The 21,088-nt window shown below is 40.1% G+C and overlaps 1 protein-coding gene across 1 annotated transcript; it reads left to right on the top strand.

Annotated features, from left to right (window-relative positions):
* On the top strand, positions 1-20,951 carry c23h12orf56 (chromosome 23 C12orf56 homolog). Its single transcript, XM_078242638.1, has 14 exons — positions 1-396; positions 1,437-1,617; positions 3,180-3,195; positions 6,207-6,420; positions 6,530-6,685; positions 8,006-8,094; positions 9,010-9,154; positions 10,433-10,527; positions 10,829-10,918; positions 13,146-13,233; positions 13,306-13,380; positions 13,671-13,748; positions 16,360-16,541; positions 20,374-20,951. Exons 1-14 carry the CDS (start codon positions 145-147, stop codon positions 20,483-20,485), a joined length of 1,773 nt encoding a protein of 590 aa, XP_078098764.1. The 5' UTR covers positions 1-144; the 3' UTR covers positions 20,486-20,951.
* The last annotated feature ends 137 nt before the right edge of the window (positions 20,952-21,088 follow it).

The raw sequence follows: 21,088 nt of genomic DNA on the forward strand, positions 1-21,088 counted from the left end.
ACGAGCAACAGCACCTGTCCGGTTAGTTTCTATCTACGTAAAGTTTTAACGTAACGTATGGAAAGCGACACCGGATCACCTGCCTGGCGCCAAACTGGTAGTTAGCGTCACTAACTTGTCTTTAACTGCTCCGCCGGTACTGTCATGGCTCGGACCGGCTCCGGTGCCCTCCTCTCCCGCAGAAACATTAAACTGGACTCCTTCCTGAAGCGGAACACGGAGCGGATGGTGTACGAGCGGATCCGAGCCTATGAACCGTGCGTGGTGAAATCGGCTACCATCAATAAGGTGTACATGCATGTGGTGCTGAGCGACGAGCGCGTGTACCTAACCGAGTACCCACCGCGCACTCTTACTGAAGCCTTTTGCTTCAGGGACGTGCAGGACATCGAACTGGTGAGTTTACAAAATCACATTCTACTTTTTCAGTTAAAGCTGCTTCAACACTGTGACTACAGCTGAAAGAAATCAATTAATCGATTAGTGGGTTGACAGAAAAATATTCACGAGGTCTGTGACTAAGATGAATTTCATTCTTGGTTAATCTTAATTGAAAAATTAATAATTTAATCTATAAAATGTCAAAAACTGTATACAAATGTCTACTATAATTACCAGATCTCAATGGGACATTTTGGGACTATTTACGAATATGTATACATCCTATAGGCCTACCTGCCTATTTTGTGTATTTTGTTAATGCCAAAAAATGAAGGGAAATCTAAAACAGGGGTTTTCAAACTTTTTGTGTGTGTGGACCACTATTTGTAATTAAGAATTTCCGTGGACCACATCATAATACACATAATAAAATATGTCTACACACAGTCAAACCTGAATTAATCAGCACCTCTTAATAGGCCTACCAGCACTAAAACTATAACTGGTCATCGCATCAGTACAACAGGCTTGTTGAAAGAAAGTTTAGTGCACACAACGGCTGCCACATATTTAATTTATTTATTTACTCAAGCGCCCGAGGGCATAATCAGGTTCATTTGAACAACAGGCTTCAATCTTCAATCTCTTCCTTATTGGTAACCTCTGCCTCTTTTCTCTTCAGAGAACCTGTTGCCATCCACCTATCCATGTTGTGGTTCTAACGGCACAGGACTTGAACGTCACGGCCGAGCGCCACTAGCCTATTTTAGTAATCACACAATGACTTGACAATTTAATTTAAATTAAAATTGTATATCAGTATACATATACTTAATTTTTATGGGAATTTCCTGGTAAAATGAAGGTTAAAAACTATTATTTTATATTTTATTTAGCTTTTCCACTGACCAACTGCAGTACCCTCACGGACCACTAGTTTGGAAATGACTTATCTAAAACACAATAAATAACGTGACTTTTTTTGATTAAGGTCAGGAGACGCTGTACATTGTTACAGATCTTTAGCTCTGTTTCATCCATTTCATCTCTTCAAGGTCAATGACCTCCCAGATTTCCTCCGTGGGAAGGACCGGGAACTCTGCCAGCACATTCGAATCACCTACATCACTGACAAGCCTGCAACAAGGGGCCGTGATTGGCTGAGAAGAGACAGGAGGGTGGGACTTCCTCCTCGCAGACCAACCCTTTGCCCAACAATAACGCACACCTTAGAAGGTAAAAAGATTGTTTTTAAAATGTCAAAATACTAAGAGAATTTACAACTAAATGTTATTGTCCAACACACATTAACAAATAACGTGCAGTCTGTAAGAATAAGAACAGTGACACATTTATTGTTGTTTTAGCTTTGTACATCAGTACATTGGGTTTGCAAATTGGGCTAATAATGACAAGGTTGGGCTAAGATCCCCGTATGGGCCAAAGTTTACCAGGGCGGCAGTGGCTTAGGAGGTAAAACAGGTTATACACTAATCGCACATATTCATACATTAAAAGGTTTGGTTATTAGAGACTGGCCGAATATTTGGTTCGAGTATCCATCCTCGTGTGTGTGTGTGTGTGTGTGTGTGTGTGTGAGAATGGAGATAACATTAACAGTGAAATAATGTATAAATGTGTTATAAGTTAGTTTCTTTAAAGTCTAGGATGCATTTTTTAATTCATTTGTTTTTTGTTCATATTTTGTTAATGATTGTGGCTGTTAAAATTGTCTTTCATGTATTCATTTACCTGCTTCCAACCATCACAACTCTAGTTTTGGTTGAAATAAACACATAGTTTACCAATATACATGTGAAAATATGTTGGATCTATACACGCTAAAAGTATTGTTTTTTTAAATGGAGTCTGGTGGGTTTAGTGCTAGCAACCTCAGAGCTGTTTCTGGTTAAACAGAAAGGTCTTAAAGAGGTTTTAAAAATGCCTATCTCTGTAGGGATCCTTTCCATAATGTTGTCAGACACTATGAATAATAATCAGAGTCTTTCAGTGGCAAAAACAGCACTTTTAGTGGACCAAACTGACGCTGAAAATTTGCCCCATAGGGTTACATTGCAGCCCAGTCTGTGGCTGCCAGTTACAGCGTTCACGCTTAATACTGGACCAATTTCAAAGATGGTTGTTCCTATCAGTCACCTACACACAAAAACATAGGAAAATAGGGTACAGGTTGAAATAAACAGTAGTTACCCTTTAACTTAGTTGAACTGAATGGTAAGTGCTAAAAGCAGGTGAACTGTCAGTTGATTAGTGAGAGGTGAAAGCAGCTGAAATGTCAGTTATCTAATTAATAAAAGCAGTTCTTTTCTTCTTTTGCTTTTTTTTTATAGTGTCAAATCATAGCAGACGTTCTATCAGGACACTTTACAGATAGAGTAGGTCTAGACCAGCACTGAAAGCAGTTGAAGCATCAGTTAAAGTGTCAAAAATGAAAGCATTTTAAATTTAATTTGGTGTTAAAGCACTGGAGATAGTTCTACATTTAAAAAAAAAAAGAAATCGATTATTAACTTATCAGATTTGATAATCGACTCGTTCTACAGAGAATCGCGATGCATCTAAGAATCAATTATTTTTCCCGCCTCTAGTAAGCAGTCACAGTGGTTAAAATATGAATATGAATATATATGTTACTTCTAATCTGGATATTTTTTGATATGAAAATCTGTGACAAACAACAGTAGTGAAGCTCATGTGTTCTTTTGTCTTGATTTATTTACCTTAATACCTTTTTAAGTGTAACTCTAACCCTCCTGTGTCTTTTATTTCCCCGACAGGATATCCTGTACACAGGTGAGCATTACACACACTCTCTCTCTCTCTCTCTCTCTCTCTCTCTCTCTCTCTCTCTCTCTGTCTCTCTCTCTCTCTGGTTTGTCAGATGATACCCATGTAGGGAACCAGAGACTGACTGGTTGCTTTTACTTTTCAACCGAGTATCCAACACTGGATACCAACAGTATTACCCCTCCTGTGCTGTACAGATTAGGGATCGACCGATACTGTTTTTTCAGGGCCGATACGGATTATTAGTAGTTAATGAAACCAATAAACCGATATTTGGAACCAATATGCATTTACAGTGAAAATGAAAATCTTGAAATCAAAATTAAGATTTTGGAATGTTACAAACTCCAACACAAAGCTTTGTTTAGATGCTTTAAGCAATTATTAGATACATTAGAAACTTTCAACATAATACCCAGTAACAGAGAGTCAGTGTTGGGGACGGGACATTAAGTCAGACTCAGTGGTGAGTGAAACCGAAGCAGAGAAACAGACACAGAGCTGTAGCCGAGCCAAAGTAGCGCACTTTTTAATTAATTAACTTTATCGGTTATCAGTTAAACTTAAAACGCTGATTCAGATCATCTGCAGACTGCCAAAAAACCTAGTACAGATTCTGTCTGGGAGTCACGGAGACAGACAAACTCTTTAAGCTATAAAACCTTTACAGCTATTTCTGTCTGCAGGGCTACAAGAGAGAAGGAGGGTTAACGTTTAGGGGCTTAAATACCTGTGTGTGTGTGTGTGTGTGTGTGTGTGTGTGTGTGTGTGTGTGTGTGTAATGCCAAAACATGTCACAGAAAGTTAAATCTTTTTTGGTTACGTTAATTGAAGGTTACCTCACTCTGCCTGACTCTGTAATGATCTTTTTCGGTGTCTCAGGTAACTCATGACTTATTTAATAAAGAGAGACACGTTTCACCTCAGTTCCCCTGATACTCATTGTCATTGTTCACTGAGGAATTAAAAAGAAGTACCATGATCGACAACCAGAATTGTATTTATGTCTTTGACTGAGATCCAAAATGTATTTATTTGTTTCCAGAAATAATTATCATTATCGACTAATAGAAAATAGCCAAACCACAGATATTTACTATTAATATTTACTATCTTACGTGGCAAATACAACTGGAAACCTTCACATTTAAGAAGCTGAACCTGCAAATGTATGGCATTTCAAACATTTACCTTCATCAGACTTTTTAATGAATTGTTCTTTACGTCCCAGTTTTTTTTATTTGGTCGTGTCTTTAATTCCTCTGTGTTGCGTGTTTGCGCGTCAGTCAGAAAACAGTTTGTGGACTGTGAAGAGACTAGGGCTGTGTATTGGCAAGAATCTGGCGATACGATACGTATCACGATACATGGGTCACGATTCAATATATTGCAATATATTTCGATACTGTGCGTAAGGCGATATATTGGGATTTTTAAGTATAATTTTAGAAAAACTAATATTTAAAAAAAGACATGATGCATACAAGTCAAAGAAGTTTACTTTAGGTAAACAATTCAGTACACCGAAAATGAAACTGCCAGTTTGGGATTGTGGTTCACAGGTTCTTAGTGAGTACATTTTTATATGCTAAAGTAGGCCAAAGTTCAGCCATAGCTACATTGTTAGCTTCTAGCAAAAAGTCAGGCACTGCTAGGCAAGGACACTAGTGGTGCATCTCAGCATAGAAATCTAGCGGTAGGGGGTTTAAACACAACATAAACGTGAACCACTGTCTCACATGAATATTTTTGTACGTAAACTAAAAAGAAAATCTAAAAAAAAATCGATATTGCGTTTTTGAAAATCAGTATAGTATTGCTAAATAAAATATCGCAATACTCAAGTGTATCGATTTTTATTTTATTTTTTTCTTACACCCCTAGAAGAGACGAGAGGATGGAGATCAGATTTACTGTAATTGAACACCGACGTGTTGTTTCCTGGCTACAACAAATGCCACACTGCTGTAAAGATGACCTGTGTGATGTAAACTCCGGAAAATGTAAACGCTGTCTTAGTCTTATCTGGCTGTGATAGTGAGTGTAGTTCACCTCGGGGATGTCATTAAACACACACACACACACACACACACACACACACACACACACACACACATTCGAAGAAGTAATGATCGATCTTTGGGGACATGAAAGCAGTTTACAGCCATTGAATAATTATGTTCAAATGACTGAGCAGCTGCTTCACTGTCAGCAAAACGAGAACCCACACTTGGCTGTAATGCGCTATTCTTTCTTTGTATTTTATTTCGAACATGTAAAAGAAAACAGAAAATCAGCTCATTCAGAAAATGATAACATAGATACATCATAAGAACACTTTATATTCTTTTGTTTGTTGTTGTTGACATGTCCGAAAAGGAGTGGGAAGAAGTATACACTTATATACTATATATATTATACTATACGCATTTTTAATTATTTAACATTTCTTTGTAATTTTTTTTCTTTTTTTAAACTCTTCCAAAATTTAACTTTAAATACTCATCATCAGCATCATGCTCAATACAAATCAGTAAAAAAACAACTTGGATGGATTCAAAATAGAGAGACAATTTTCCTAAGGTTTGATAGAATAATGGCACGTTTAAAGGTGCTGTAGGTAGGATTGTAAAGATCCAGGACTTGGCAAAAACATTTGAACAATGACAACTTCTCAGTCCCTCCCCCCTTTCTGCTAAAGGCCAAAACGGTCTCCTAAGCCCCTCCCCCCACAAGGGAGAATGAATGTGTGTGCATGAGCAGTGATTGACATACAGTTAGACACCCCCCCTGGCCATGATTGGTGCATCTGAACATTTTTTATTACCTGCTTCATGTAGTTCTACTGGAACATAGGGTCAGTTTCAGCAAATATGACAAAGTTAGTTTTATAAGTCTGACCTACTGCATCTTTAATATCTGTAACATAGAAAGTAATATCATTGTCACATATTTTCCTCTTATCATGCAGCCCTAATCTTATCCATCTCTTTCCTTCTTCCCTCCCTGTTTATCAGCAGCCCCAGTGAAATGGGGACAGAGGAGGTTCACATGTTAACACCCACACTTTCTGCCTCCTGTCCAAACCCGGAGACTCTGGGCCTCCTGAGGGTTCCACACCCTCCCAACCAGTCTGTCTCCCCAGCACCCTCCCTCTACTCACCCAACGGCTTCCCCACCTCTCCTCCATCACCGTCGAATCACAGACTGAACATCCCTGACACTGGCCAGGTACAGACTGCGTTAAGCCACTTTTTCTACTTTTGGTTAAAATCATTTAGGGATACAAAATGGCGCATAAGATGACACCCCATTGTGTGTTGATAATGTGATGTTCCAGCTCCAGAGAAGGATCGGTTCAGTTCTGTCTCGCCTGTTGAGAAGAGACTGTGTGAACAGCGGAGAGGAACATGAGGCTGAGCTGCATCTTTACGCAATATCACGCACGTCCAGACTTTACCTCCATATACAGAGCTCATGGAACAGCTTCATTATTGTGAGTGATGGAAGGAGACAAGAATAAGTCTGGTGTAATTTTATGTTTTTCCTATTTCCAACAATTCCCATGAAAAGACCAAAACCAACAATGTGTTAGTCCGTCTCTCAGTACTTTCCCACTTCCCGACCTTTGTCTTAGCTCTCAGTCTATTGGTTCCTACCATAGACGTGAATCTTTAAAAACAGCTTACTGTTTCATTCTTTTAGAAAGGCTCTGTGATTTCCTTAAACAACTGGTCACTGTAGTTTTAAGCAAACATTACTCAAACAGCATTAGTTGGGGACTATTTTCAGCTGCGGATAAATCCACACTTGGTGCTCTAGTGAGTATTTGTGGCAGCGGGATGGTGTATGTGGGATTGAGTAAAAGATAAAATGTGTGTGTGTGTGTGTGTGTGTGTGTGTGTGTGTGTGTGTTCATGGTAATGAAGGAACATGTCAGCCAGTGCAACAGTGTGGCTCATTGATTTGTTTTTAATAGTTTATGGATAACAATTGATCTCTGTGGCACAGAGGAAGAAGATAAATCAGGCTTTGGATACTAAGACAATACTTGTTAGTAGGGCCAATTCATTGTTGAGTTTGGTCTTCATGGGATTGGTTGGGACAATAAAAAGTAGTAAATCACCTGTCCTACGCCGCCTTCCTACTGGCACTTGAAATCAGCTCCGATAGGGCAGCGAAACGACCGGAAGTCATTCATTTCCTATGGAGATTCGCAGACCGCATGCGAATGGGTCCAAACGAGTGTGGTGCGAAAGAAATCGTGTCAGTTGGTCATCCGGATGCGTTTAAAAAATGTAACTCTTGCGACAGGCTACGGACGGTTCCTATCCGACAATTCCAGCAGAAGTTAGCATTGCTATGGTATTGATAAACAAATCAGAATTCATAACTTTAACAATGCATAGGATACCTGCTAATGCTAATTGGTTAGCTAGCAACAGACATCGAACTATTGACATTATACTGCTATATCACATTTAACCGACCTGACATGTCAACGTCCTGGGCAACTTTTCTCCACGCAGCAGCCTTTCTATTTATATCTATATAACCCTCATCAGACAGGTCATAGAGAATCGTACATTCAGACACTGACAGAATCAGTCGTTGTAGTCTCTCCGACGCTTTTCAACGGTGTAGTACGACGTCCGCTGGGGGCGTGTTGCGTATTGCGGAGCTGACTTCAAGTGCCAGTGGGAAGGCGGTGTAATCCTTTAAAAGACTGAAAGACACTGGTTTAGCATTGCACTTCTATAATGGGCGTGTGTGTGTGTGTGTGTGTGTGTGTGTGTGTGTGTGTGTGTGTGTTCAGAGGTCCACTCTGTTGTTAGACACGCTCTACAGAGGGAGGTGCAGTACCTTGTCTGACTCCTCTTCTAGAAAGCAGCTTCCTGCCATCAGGTAACAGCTCTGTTGTAACGCAGTGCAGGACTATAACGGGCACAATCATTCAGGGTCTTTAAAAAGTCTAACATTTCAAAATCCAAATTTTAAGTGTTGTAGGTCTTAAATAATTTTCAACTGTCACTAGTCCAAATATAATTCGCTGTATTACGACTACAAATGAGACCAACATGTAACTTATATTGCAGCCAATCTAGACACCAGTTCTATAATGCCAATGAGGAAATCGGGGAATTGTTTTAGGCAATGGCTGTGTTCAAAACCATCCCCTATCGCAGAAATACTGCACTATATATTGTGTTCGCCATTTTGTAGTGGTGTTCGAATTCTCCACGGTTAATTTCATTCACTGTATAGTCCACTGTAAAATACCCACAATGCACTGCTAATTTGAGTGTACATACGATGGATCCTACATTTTTCTCCCGTATACCACAATGCAACGTGGCCGCGTTTTCCCAGAGGAGAAGAAGAAGCAGAAGTCACCGTGAAAACTGAAAAGGAGAAACGGAGCGGACTTTTTAACAGTGGAAATGTAACATGCAACATATATACATAACATTTTACTATCCACCTGAGTCCTGAATGCTCGGTTTGTTTCAGGGACGTATTAGAAGTATTTTTGTTTCGGTTTGTTTACATGATGCTGCCCGCCTCCCTCACACTCAACGGGCGCATCTTCTGACGCAAGTCACTCAACGATGTGTAAGGGTAAGGGTCCGAAATCTCGTTTGGTCATCCCCTATATAGTTCACTATTTAATAAACACTACATAGGGAATAGTGAGTAAGTGAATGAGGGAACGGTTTCGAACACAGCTAATGTTTCCGGACTCTGACATTCTTTTTTTATGTCATGATATAGGTCTTAAATTTCATTCATAATGGTCTTAAATTGTGTGTGTGTGTGTAGCTGCGAGCAGACAGCTCACCTGTTTGGTCAGCTGAGCTCTGAGCTCCTGCAGGAGGGGATCCGTGTGGAGAGTCTCTACCTGCTGCTGCAGGAGCTGAGAACTGCTGCTCACCATAACATCGCACTACGCCGACTCTTCTGGAAGGTCAGCGGTTCAAACGTGTTTTGTACTTCTGTACTTGTAAGGACCCTCCTTAACATTATTTATTCATTTCATTTTTTTTTTATCAACCAATAAAAATAATGGGGAAAAGAAGTTGAATATCTTTCAAAAATGCTGCTTTCAAACTTTTTGTTTGTGCATATTTAAATGTTAAAATAACTTTTTGTTTTTAAACTTTTTGTTTTTAGTTAAAGCAGTATTTATGAACCAGTGGAACTAAATTGTGTTCATATGTGCAGTTGAATGACAGTAAAAAGCTATCTATCTATCTAAATAACAATGCATCATATTTTATAAGCTCATATGATCAGTATGATCTGATCAGTAAAGTAACTATATATAAAAAATACCAATTCAGCCAGGACTACTTTGTCAAATAGATTCATTCATCTGCAATTTGTATTTGGCCGTATGGCTCTGTTCTGGGGCTTTCCCGCACCTTCATGTGCATACATGGAAAGCCTTACGCGGGGAGGGTTGCAAGCGCTAGCAGAGATGCAGCAATGTAGGCTGGGAAAAGCAGTTTAAATAGAGCGCTCTATTTGTTATCAATTATATTGCTTAGGAGGGAATCAGCTGAGCCATCAGCTGGCGTTCTGGCTTAGAGACTGCCTGCTATGAACTGAGATAATAGCCGAGCTTAACTCCATGACCTGCCTGAACTTACGCTATGCTTAATTTCTGTCACAAAAATGTAGTGCAGTAAAACAAAATACAATAATTGCCTCTCAGATGTAGTAGAAGTAGAGAGTAACAGAAAATGGAAGTTAAGTACTTCAGTGCAGTACTTGAGTATATGTACAGGTGGACATGGGATCCAATTGAAGTTGTTACTCTCAATCAACCTTTTAAAAAAACATGAGAACCAAACAAAATGCCACATACAGACCAATAGAACTGCAAAGATCAATCGATTAGTTGTCAACCAATACATTTAGTAATTTTTAAATAAAAAAATAGCAGATTCCAGCTTCTTTAATGTGAGTCTTTTCTAGTTTCTTCAGTCCTCTTTGACAGTAAACTGAATCCCTTTGAGTTGTGGAAAACGCAAGACATTTGAGGACGTCATCTTGGGCTTTGGGAAACACTGAATTTGTAATTTTTGACATTTTATAGACCAAACAACTAATCGATTAATCAAGAAAATAATCAACCGATTTATTGACAATGAAAATAATGGTTGGTTGCAGCCCTACGGACCAAAAGCAAGAATAGACTAGAATTGATATGGTTGTGAGGACTTTCTCTGTTGTGTTTCAGTCCAGCGAAGTGTGCGTCTTCCTGGTTCAGACTCTGGAGGAAACTTTGCACGGCTGTCAGAGCCTCAGTGGAGTCCACACAGAAGATCAACTACTGTAAGCTTCAAAGACCTTTAATACAATCAGGGCAAATTGACCTTAGAGGTTATAAGCTGCTTTGTTTTTACACAACACACTTATGGCTATTTAAGAAGAAAGAAGGCTTTGGGTGTGTGTAAGTAAATGTGTGTGCCTTGTATGTTAAATGTAAGCCTGTGTGCACTCAATTTCACTTAAACCAGAATTGAATGAGTTCACATGGTGGCAGTATTTGTTGGTCCAGAGAGTAGTATTAAGTGTAAGTATAACATGTAGTATATTGTGGATAAAGTCTCACCAGCTCAATTCTTCTGTTCAGACTGAGCACTCTGGTCGTGCAGACGCTCGCCGCCATGTTCAGAGAGACGGACGTCGAACCAGCCAGACTCAACCTGCTCTCTGCCAAAAAGTAACCATCTCACCTCTCCTCTGTCCAGACCTGCCAACATGTACGCATTTTTCGTACTCGGCACGCATTTTGAACCTTAAGTGCGCTTGTACGATTCGCTGCTCTCTAGGTACGCATTTTGTTGCATCTTTCATTTCGCCGGTTTCAGTTTCTATGCAATCTATATGACTTTGATTCTGCCGCTGAGCCACAGCGTGTAAGTGGAGTGAAAAGCTTTCGGCCAATCAGAGCGCTGCCCCTCCTAGCCAAATGCTTCGCACGTTTAATTCAATTCAGTGCCTCAAGCAAGCTAGGCTGGTCGGATAACTGTAGGCTTGTATGCCATGGCTGAACCGCCTCAAAAAAAGGTTTGGAAATCACAGCGATTTCTTGACAGCTATCGGGAGAGATGGCCTTGAATCCATATGTCCTGGCTACCTCATCACGCGTTCTGCACCGTGTGCAAGACAGACATCGATATCAGTCACGAAGGGACAACAGGTAACGAACACAGTCCCACACGCAAATACTGAGTCGGGTATGGCTGCAGCCTGGAGATCTCCCGTTTCATGCCTCCCTTGCCCGCTAACTTATTCTTAAGTTTATTCACGATTTCGTAGGCTATTCTGAACATCTGAATTTACCGTCGTATTCTGAACATCTGAGTTTAGCGTTTGACATGCCCAGGCATGAGACGGGAGGAGCATGAGACAAGAGGTCTCCAGGCTGCAGCCATACACTCTTGCAAATACTCCCCGCCCACCCCCCGAAACATAATGATATTAAAAATAAAAGGATGATAAGAAAGAAACGTTCATAGTGTCAATAGGCTAGCCTGTCACACCCGCCATCCTTCCCATTAGTTGGGGGCAGTTAGAAAAGTGGTGGAATGGCTAGAAAACTAGAAGGTTTTAGACAGGCCAGGTTCTGATTAACGTAAGATAAAGGTAATAGTTAGGCTATTTTTTACCCTACTTGAATTTATGAACATAAATAATGACCTTGACATCATAACTGGGAGTCCAGCTGTTACGAGCTCAGTTAATGATGCATAGCATACAATAGGGCTATTTGAGAGGCCAAAGTGATGGCAACTGAAATAATGCAATGTCACCCATGTCAACCTTGAAAAGCCTATCTGAAAATATCTGACCCATGTTATTTATTAGCCTATAATCGTGTCTCTGCAGGCTTCAATCTTGTGTTTATTTAGTAGTTGCTTTAGGCCTATTTAAAGTTGCTTTACGAGTAAATCATTACTTAGACTACTTCAGTAATCCGAAGAAGGCTATGTGTTAACCTGGTCTTACTCTCATCTTTAACACAGAAGTACTTAGGCCTATTTATTAGCTCTCTCTGCCTCCTATTGGCTAGACTAACAAATATATGGGCACAAAATTGGACAGGATATAAGAAAACATTTGTGTAGTTTCAGTACACCTACAGCCATTCATCCACTCCATTCTTCTACACAGTAATAATAATGTATTGTAATCTAGGAGGTAGTGATGAGCCAAAAAATGTATTTGAATACAAATTACATATATCTAGTTTTCCTTTGAAGTGTGTGTGTGTGTGTGTGTGTGTGTGTGTGTGTGTGTGTGTGTGTGTGTGTGTAACGTAATTCATAATATTTGTAACAATATGCAGGAATATGACCTACTCATAGTAGCCTATCTTAATCTACCCCCTCTCCACCTACATTTTCAGATTGCAGACGCCATGTGTCTATTATGTATTATGGTGTTAGGTATCTCATAGGTTTCTCACTGGTGGGTGGGCAACGGTGGAGCGTACATTGGCGGCGGGCTGTCGGGTGCGCGCGATACTTCATCTGCCAGAGTTTCTTGTCAGCTTGATGTTGGCAAATGCAAGTTGCTTCTGCTACGACAGCGTTCTAAGGCCATTGTAAGGGAAAATAATAATGTTACGGACCCGGGAGAAAGGGGTAATATTCAGAAAAAACGATTATATGCGTAAATTTACGGAAAAATAACCTGTATATTCTCTGAGCTTAAAGTGGTAAATTTGGAATTGGAATGAATTACTTCTCTGCAATTTTCACACTTTGCAAAGTCATCCAGTGGGCCTGATTGGACCCTTTGGCGGGCTGGTTCTGGCCCACGGGCCGTATGTTTGACACCCCTGGTCTATTTGAATACTTTATCCTTTAAAACATTAATGAATAAATCTTGTTTCTGCTGTAAATTCCCTTTTTGAAAAGTAATTTTGTTCTCTCTCCCTGCAGAGGTGCACTGGCCTCCAGAATGCTGCTTGCCTTGATATGTGATGCAGAGCTAAAAACACAGAACCAAAGATCTCTGGTTGACTGTGAGGTGAGCTGCTCTCTACTCACTTTAATATTATTATTTATTTAATCTGTTGTTAATGTGACTCTTCTCTGTCAGCTTCAGGCCTTACTAGCTGAATATCTGGATGCTGCTTGCTCTTTGCTCTTCGAGCTGCTGCTTTTAGGCCACGAGGTGAGTTATAACTGCAGGTTTACAAAAATAACTATATAATAATAATAATAATAAATAAGTTAATCTACTTTTAACCTTTCCCCTTACTTAAATTGTTTGAGCATTGACACTGCTAATATTATACTCTCATCTATACAATCCTTAACTGATAATCTTATCATTTTGGGAAAACAAAACAACCTTTGCCTGTCTATAACAATTATTTGACCGATGCATACTTTGTATGTGTATAATGTGGGGGAAGTTCAGCCTGTGACTTCACACTTTATTTAAACCTTTCTATGTTTTAGGCCAGCAGATGTTCCTCTGCCGACAACTTCCTGTCTGTTGGCTGGATCCTCTGCGTCCTGCAGCCTCATCCTCACCTGGTAAACTTTCCCGCTGTCACTCTGTTTAGTAGAGATGTCCCAGGGATCGGTGATGGGTCCGAGCCGGGCATATTAAAAGGATCGGTATCATCTAAAATACCAATCCTATCTTTACTCTACTGCGTTTTGTCCACCTCAGCCTGCTAGTGTAGTAGAGCCTGGCTCTGACGACCCTAACGATTCTGTTTTGTCTTCTCTCTCTTTTGTTATTAGCCAAGATCAGTGAACAAAACATTCAGGTCACAGCCTCACATTTTTAGCCAGCACTTACTGTTGCTTTCACCGGTTAAAATAATAAACTTAGCCGGCGTCAGGTTATATCAGCTGTCACTTATACTATTAACTTGTTTGTAGCCAAACATCATTCGTTGTTTTGAGTGTTTTTGTCATAGCTCAGCAAAAGCAGGAACAGGCAGAATTATAAAACAGGAATTACAGGGAACAGGACTATCGAGGCACACACGGGTAGATTAACACACACAATATCCAAAAACGGAAACAATGATCTGACATAGACCAAAGATTACACAGAGAATAAATACACAAGTAAACGAGGGTTAACAAGGGGCAGGTGACACAAGGGCTAGGGAACAGGTGAAAGACATCAGGGCGGAGCAAACAATCACAAAGGCGGGAAAACCAAAAGGCAGGAAGGAACACAAGACAAGACGAGACAGAAAAACAGACTACCAAAATAAAACAGGAAACAGAACATACACAACCATAAGTTTTTGTGCTTCCCAAAACTCCAACAGAGTGAGAAATCTTCCCTATAGCTGATCATGTCACGTCGATTTCAGGAGTCACATTCTCCCAGTTTATAATTCATTCATATCTATAATTTAAAGCTTTAGTGCATAACTTTTTTTATATTAATGTGAACATCCATTACATTCAAGCCACTGCCAAAATGAGTTGATACAAAGCTAATTAAGACTCTCAGCACCACAAAACTCTCTGTATTTTTTCAGTATGGCTATGTTCAATAACTGGTGTCGTCCGGCGACTTTTGCGTGCAGAAACTCAAGTGAAGATAATGTCAATGCCAATTTTATTTATATAGCACCTTTTATCAGTCCCTCCAGGATTTCGCGATGTCGCGATCACGCCAATTCACGCAAATTCAACCAATCACCGCGAATTTGGTGCGACTCGCAATTTTGACCAATCACCGCAACTTTTCCGCAAATTTGACCAATTACCTCAAGTTTCCCGCGACTTCAACCAATCCCAGCAGTCCCACGTGCACTCTCAGAGCCAATGACCAAGCAGGAGTGAGAACGGGTTGATCATTTCCTTGTTTGTGATATGAAGACGAGACGTATGTCTGGAGCTGGATGTCACGAACATCTCACATTTACCAACAAAACGTACAGCGAAAGACCGTGCAAAACATTTCAGACCGTCCAGCCAACCTGTATACATTTTAACATCAATGTACGCTATAACGATTTTTCACTCTAAAGTAAATTGAGGACAGCTGTGCTCGTTATTGTAAGTGCAATGATAATTTAAAGTCAGTACTTTATCAAACCGTATGAATGTGTGTCCCAGCCCAGGCCAGGATAGGAAATTAACTAACAATGTAAAGATCAACAAGCCACTGACACATATGTTAAAATTTGATTCATTCAATACATTATTATTTTTTGTCTTAAATCCACCAGCCATTTTCATATTATACCAACATTTGCAGCATTCTGAGCCTTTTTGGTAAGCTTACTAGGAAAACTCAGCCCACAGTAATTTTATTCTCCCCAAAACAAGTTTCCTTTTTATTTTTAAAGAACTATAAAAAAAATAATAATAATCGCAACTTTTATCGCAATTACAAATTACAAAAGCTCCCACGAAATCAGGCATTTTGGGCTGCAACAATCTCAAAAAAAGGCCGCGAAATCCTGGAGGGACTGATTTATTACATGTAAACCCAAAGTGCTTTGAATAAAACAAAACACAACATATACATTAAAACAAAGCATGAATGGAAATAATACACAAGACAATCAACAAAAACAAGCAAGACAATTTCTCACACACACACACACACACACACACTGTAGTTAAACAAATGCCTGAGAGAATAAAAAGGTTTTGAGTTTGCTTTTCAATGTGGACACAGTTGTGTTGTACCTGTGAATTACCTCTTCTGAAGAGTCCATGTTTTGTAATCCTCCGTGTCCTCCTTGGCTACTAGCAACTGCGTGGAGGAGGGGTGGGGGTGGTGTGCGATCACGGATCATGTGGATGCGACGACAGTTTTGTTGTCATTACTTAGAATTCCTCATGGGGGTGGCAGAAACTACACACTATAGCGGTAAGCTGATCAACTTAATAGTTTTGAAACAGGACCTTCTGTATCTGGATAAAGTAGCTTGTGAAACATTTCTAATTTAATGTGCCAGATACATGTATTTTATCGCCATTTACACAATATTAAAGGACTCTGATCGGGATCTGGGTCCAAAAACTTTATCAGGACACCCCTACTGATTAGTTGACTCCACCACAGAGACACTGGGACAGATTGTGTGGTAGGGCAAAGCTGTGGTGTTGTGTCGTTAAAATTGAAATACAGTACTTTAGAACTGGTCTCCTTGTCTCTCTGCAGTTGTCCTTCATCAGTTACCAGGCCCAGCAGGTGGTGCTGGTTTTGTCAGACAGGCAGGAATCCTTTCTCAGCCCCTTTCAGTCTGTTCTGCTGTTCCAGCGCTGTCGCCTCCTGCTGGCCTGCCTGCAGTACAACAGCCAGCTGGCACAGCACCTCCGATCCCACTTCAAAGAGGAGTTCAGGTTTGTGCTGCAGCTCATTTCTGCTCAAAATTCAGGATGGTGATTAGGGCTGGGTACTAGGGCTGCAAGATATTAGGAAAATATCTAATTGTGATTATTTTGACTGATATTGCGATATGATTCAAGATATTGGAGGGAATGATCATTTTTGTATCATTATTCTCATTGAAAAATATTTAAAAAAATGATTGAAGTGTGATATTTTTTTTTTTTTTTTGGTGAGAATCTGTACCAAACAAAGATTTTTTTTTTTTAGTTTGTAGGATACCATTTGTAGGCTGGGATGTCTCTGCAGCACCACAATACTTTATTTTAGAATGGTTTGACATACAGTGGGGCAAAAAAGTATTTAGTCAGCCACCAATTGTGCAAGTTCTCCCACTTAAAAAGATGAGAGAGGTCTGTAATTTTCATCATAGGTACACTTCAACTATGAGAGACTAAATGAGAAAAAAATTCAGAAAATCACATTGTAGGATTTTTAATGAATTATTTGCAAATTCCTCGGGAAAATAAGTATTTGGTCACCTACAAACAAGCAAGATTTCTGGCTCTCACAGACCTGTAACTTCTTCTTTAAGAGGCTCCTCTGTCCTCCACTCGTTACCTGTATTAATGGCACCTGTTTGAACTTGTTATCAGTATAAAAGACACCTGTCCACAACCTCAAACAGTCACACTCCAAACTCCACTATGGCCAAGACCAAAGAGCTGTCAAAGGACACCAGAAACAAAATTGTAGACCTGCACCAGGCTGGGAAGACTGAATCTGCAATAGGTAAGCAGCTTGGTGTGAAGAAATCAACTGTGGGAGAAATTATAAGAAAATGGAAGACATACAAGACCACTAATAATCTCCCTCGATCCGGGGCTCCACGCAAGATCTCACCCCGTGGGGTCAAAATGATCACAAGAACAGTGAGCAAAAAATCCCAGAACCACACAGGGGGGACCTAGTGAATGACCTGCAGAGAGCTGGGACCAAAGTAACAAAGGCTACCATCAGTAACACACTACGCCGCCAGAGACTCAAATCCTGCAGTGCCAGACGTGTCCCCCCCTGCTTAAGCCAGTACATGTCCAGGCCCGTCTGGAGTTTGCTAGAGGGCATTTGGATGATCCAGAGGAGGATTGGGAGACTGTCATATGGTCAGATGAAACCAAAATAGAACTTGGTAAAAACTCAACTCGTTGTGTTTGGAGGGGAAAGAATGCTGAGTTGCATCCAAAGAACACCATACCTACTGTGAAGCATGGGGATGGAAACATCATGCTTTGGGGCTGTTTTTCTGCAAAGGGACCAGGACGACTGATCCGTGTAAAGGAAAGAATGAATGGGGCCATGTATCGTGAGATTTTGAGTGAAAACCTCCTTCCATCAGCAAGGGCATTGAAGATGAAACGTGGCTGGGTCTTTCAGCATGACAATAATCCCAAACACCGCCTGGGCAACAAAGGAGTGGCTTCGTAAGAAGCATTTCAAGGTCCTGGAGTGGCCTAGCCAGTCTCCAGATCTCAACCTCATAGAAAATCTTTGGGGGGAGTTGAAAGTCCGTGTTGCCCAGCGACGGCCCCAAAACATCACTGCTCTAGAGGAGATCTGCATGGAGGAATGGGCCAAAATACCAGCAACAGTGTGTGAAAACCTTGTGAAGACTTACAGAAAATGTTTGACCTCTGTCATTGCCAACAAAGGCTATATAACAAAGTATTGAGATGAACTTTTGTTATTGACTTATTTTCCACCATAATTTGCAAATTAATTCGATTTGGATATTGCACTAGTTCATATTGCGATTTTGATAAAATTGCGATTATTTGTGCAGCCCTACTGGGTACCGATGTCAGTACTTTTTAGGCACCGACCCAATTGCCTCCTTAGTATCGAGTATGGAAAAATGCCTCGTCATTCAATACCTAAGGAGTAACTCTCATTAGCGTCAGAGAACATGTCGTAGAGGCAGGCAGGGAAAACTCTGCATTACACACAGAGACGGGGCTCACGTAGTAGGAATTGAAAAATAAATAATGTTTGCCGTAATGTTGTAATTTCTTTTTGTTAAAATAGATTTTTATAAAATTGGTATCGAAAAAAGTATCGTTAAGGAACCAGTATTGGAGTCACGGTATAGGTATCTGTTATGGATCAAAAATGTGTGAACGATACCCAGTCCTTATGGAGATGAATAAAGGCTGAATTAAGAATAAAAAGGAAAGTTTGCCAATGACGAAACCCATATCATCCCAGTATTAATGTCAATATTTTCTGTGAACTGCAGATTAGGTTGAGGAGTGTTAAGATCAGTGGTGAAAGAAGTACTCAGATCCTTTACTTAAGTAAAAGTATAAAAACCAGTCTAAAAATACTCGATTACAAGTAAAAGTCCTGAATTTAAAGTGTTACTTAGGTAAAAGTACAGCATAATGTACTTAAAGTGTCAAAGTAAAAGTACTCATTATGCAGAATGATTAGAATATTATGTTATTCTGTTTTATCACCATGTAAGTGTATTTTAATGTAGTAGATTGTCAATGTGGAGCCAATTCTAGATATTTTGTATACTGCTGGGTAGATTATAGTACAGGTTTGCACCATTAAATTAACATCGTCTGTGATTTAGTGCAGCCATCAACATTTGAACATTTGATCTCTTAGTTATATATGTGTATCGTGTGGGAGCTGACATTGTGATACATGTTTTGAAATAAATAGTAAGTCAAGTTACTAAAACTAAAAGTACCATTGTGCCACTGAGGCCAACGAATCAAGGATTTCCTTTCGATGAAAAAGGAAAGACATTTTAAACAACCTGTTCAGAGATTACTTTTGTCTGTACTTGAAAGTCCAATGGCTTTATTTTGCTCCTTAAAAGTTGATGTCTGTTAGACTGGGAAAACCCTGACGAACTTCCGGCAAATTTGAGATTGGCTCTGCAAGTCCGTCTGGCCAAGAGCCCATTCAAGCCCATTTCCAATTTTTCCAAATCGAGGCACCAATCACAACCGTTGAGGCGGGCTTTACGCGATGACGATAGCGCAGCGACAGCGAGCAGCTTTTTGTTTACATTCAACATGACGGCCACCGAAGCGCAGCAACCCGTTGATGCCGCTGTCGCTGCTACGTCACCCGGATCGTTGGTCTGATTGGTTGAAGGACTGTCCAATTGCGCCCAGAGGCATTTGAGCGGCATCCATTGGTGACGGTAACTGAGAAGCGTCTGGTGTCATCCAGGCTAGATTTCTGTGGCTTTCTGCAGTACAACCTGGCTTATTAAACATTTTTTAAAGCTTTAGTGCGTAAGTGATATTAATGAACGTCCATTACATTCAAGCCGTTGCCAAATGAGTTGCTACAAAGCTAATTAAGACTATCAGCTCCACACAACTCTGTCTGTATTTCTCAGTATGGCTATGTTCAGAAGATTGTGGAGTCTGGTGACTTTCCCCCGCAGAAAAGATAATTACCTCTTCTGAAGAGTCTATCATGTTTTTTTTAATCCTCCGTGCCCTTCTTGGCTATTAGCAACTGCGTGGAGGAGGGGTGGGGGGCTTGTTTTGTTGCCGTTACTTAGAATTCCTCATGGGGGCAGCAGAAACTACGCACTATAGCTTTAAGAGAAACAAGAGTAAAGTGATTTCACATATTGGTTGTAAGTCTATATACTGTATCATGTTTTTTTCATGTAAAAGGTTACTATAAATGTCAAATGGAGTAGAAGTTAAAGTAGCATATAATAGAAATACTTAAGTACAATTTGTGCTTACAGTACTTGAGTAATTGTGGTTAGGATTTATTGATCTGAGTTGAAGGATCTTTGTTTCTTCCCTGCAGGTACTCTGTGAAGCTGTCATGTGCTCAGGAGAAGCTGCCGCCTCACTACCCGATCAGCCAGCCGACTCTTCGACTGGTCCAGCAGATCCTGACTCTTATTTTGCACAGATAATCGCACACAAACGCACGTGCACTTACACCTGAAGACAGGACTGTGACAGTGTGTGCCTTTACCAAAGTCTAAGTACTTTTTCTTCAGTACTTTTAGCTGTATATTTCTCAGTTTCACCGCTGCAATGAATGAACTGAGCAGTAAATCTGCTGTGAATACAGCTGAAACGAATGATCGCAGCAGAAATATTTGCACTGCTTTCTACCATGTGTATTTGTTTTGCTAAGCAGTGTTCCTATAATGCTGTAAAGCAGAAATATTCTGCAGGTTTCATGAGGGTTAGCAGTGCTTTGAGCTAAATGCTAATATGTTGATGTTTAGTGTCACCAGGATATAGTGTTTACCATGTTCACCATCTTAGTTTGGCGTATCAGCAACATCTGCTAACAAGCATTAAACACAAACATTCCTGTTGTATGACCATTCTTCCCTTTGTTTGAATTCTGCTTTTGTGTATATATTGGACATGTAGATGTGTGTCCGATGTTTATAGTTGAACCTGTAAATGGGCAGACCTCAGCTGATGTGCGCTCTAAATAGTAGTAAAGTTGAAGGTGAAGTTGTAAACGTCTTAGTAACAATGAAAGAGAGAGCAATTTGGAA

This window comes from Sander vitreus, chromosome 23 (genome assembly GCF_031162955.1).
Source record: "Sander vitreus isolate 19-12246 chromosome 23, sanVit1, whole genome shotgun sequence".
Classification (NCBI taxonomy): Eukaryota; Metazoa; Chordata; class Actinopteri; order Perciformes; family Percidae; genus Sander; species Sander vitreus.

Coding starts and splice junctions, on each gene's coding strand:
- c23h12orf56 (XM_078242638.1), top strand. CDS start 145: ATGGCTCGGACCGGCTCCGGTGCCCTCCTCTCCCGCAGAAACATTAAA. Junction 10,919..13,145: donor AACCTGCTCTCTGCCAAAAA/GTAACCATCTCA, acceptor CTCTCCCTGCAG/AGGTGCACTGGCCTCCAGAA. Junction 16,542..20,373: donor CACTTCAAAGAGGAGTTCAG/GTTTGTGCTGCA, acceptor TCTTCCCTGCAG/GTACTCTGTGAAGCTGTCAT.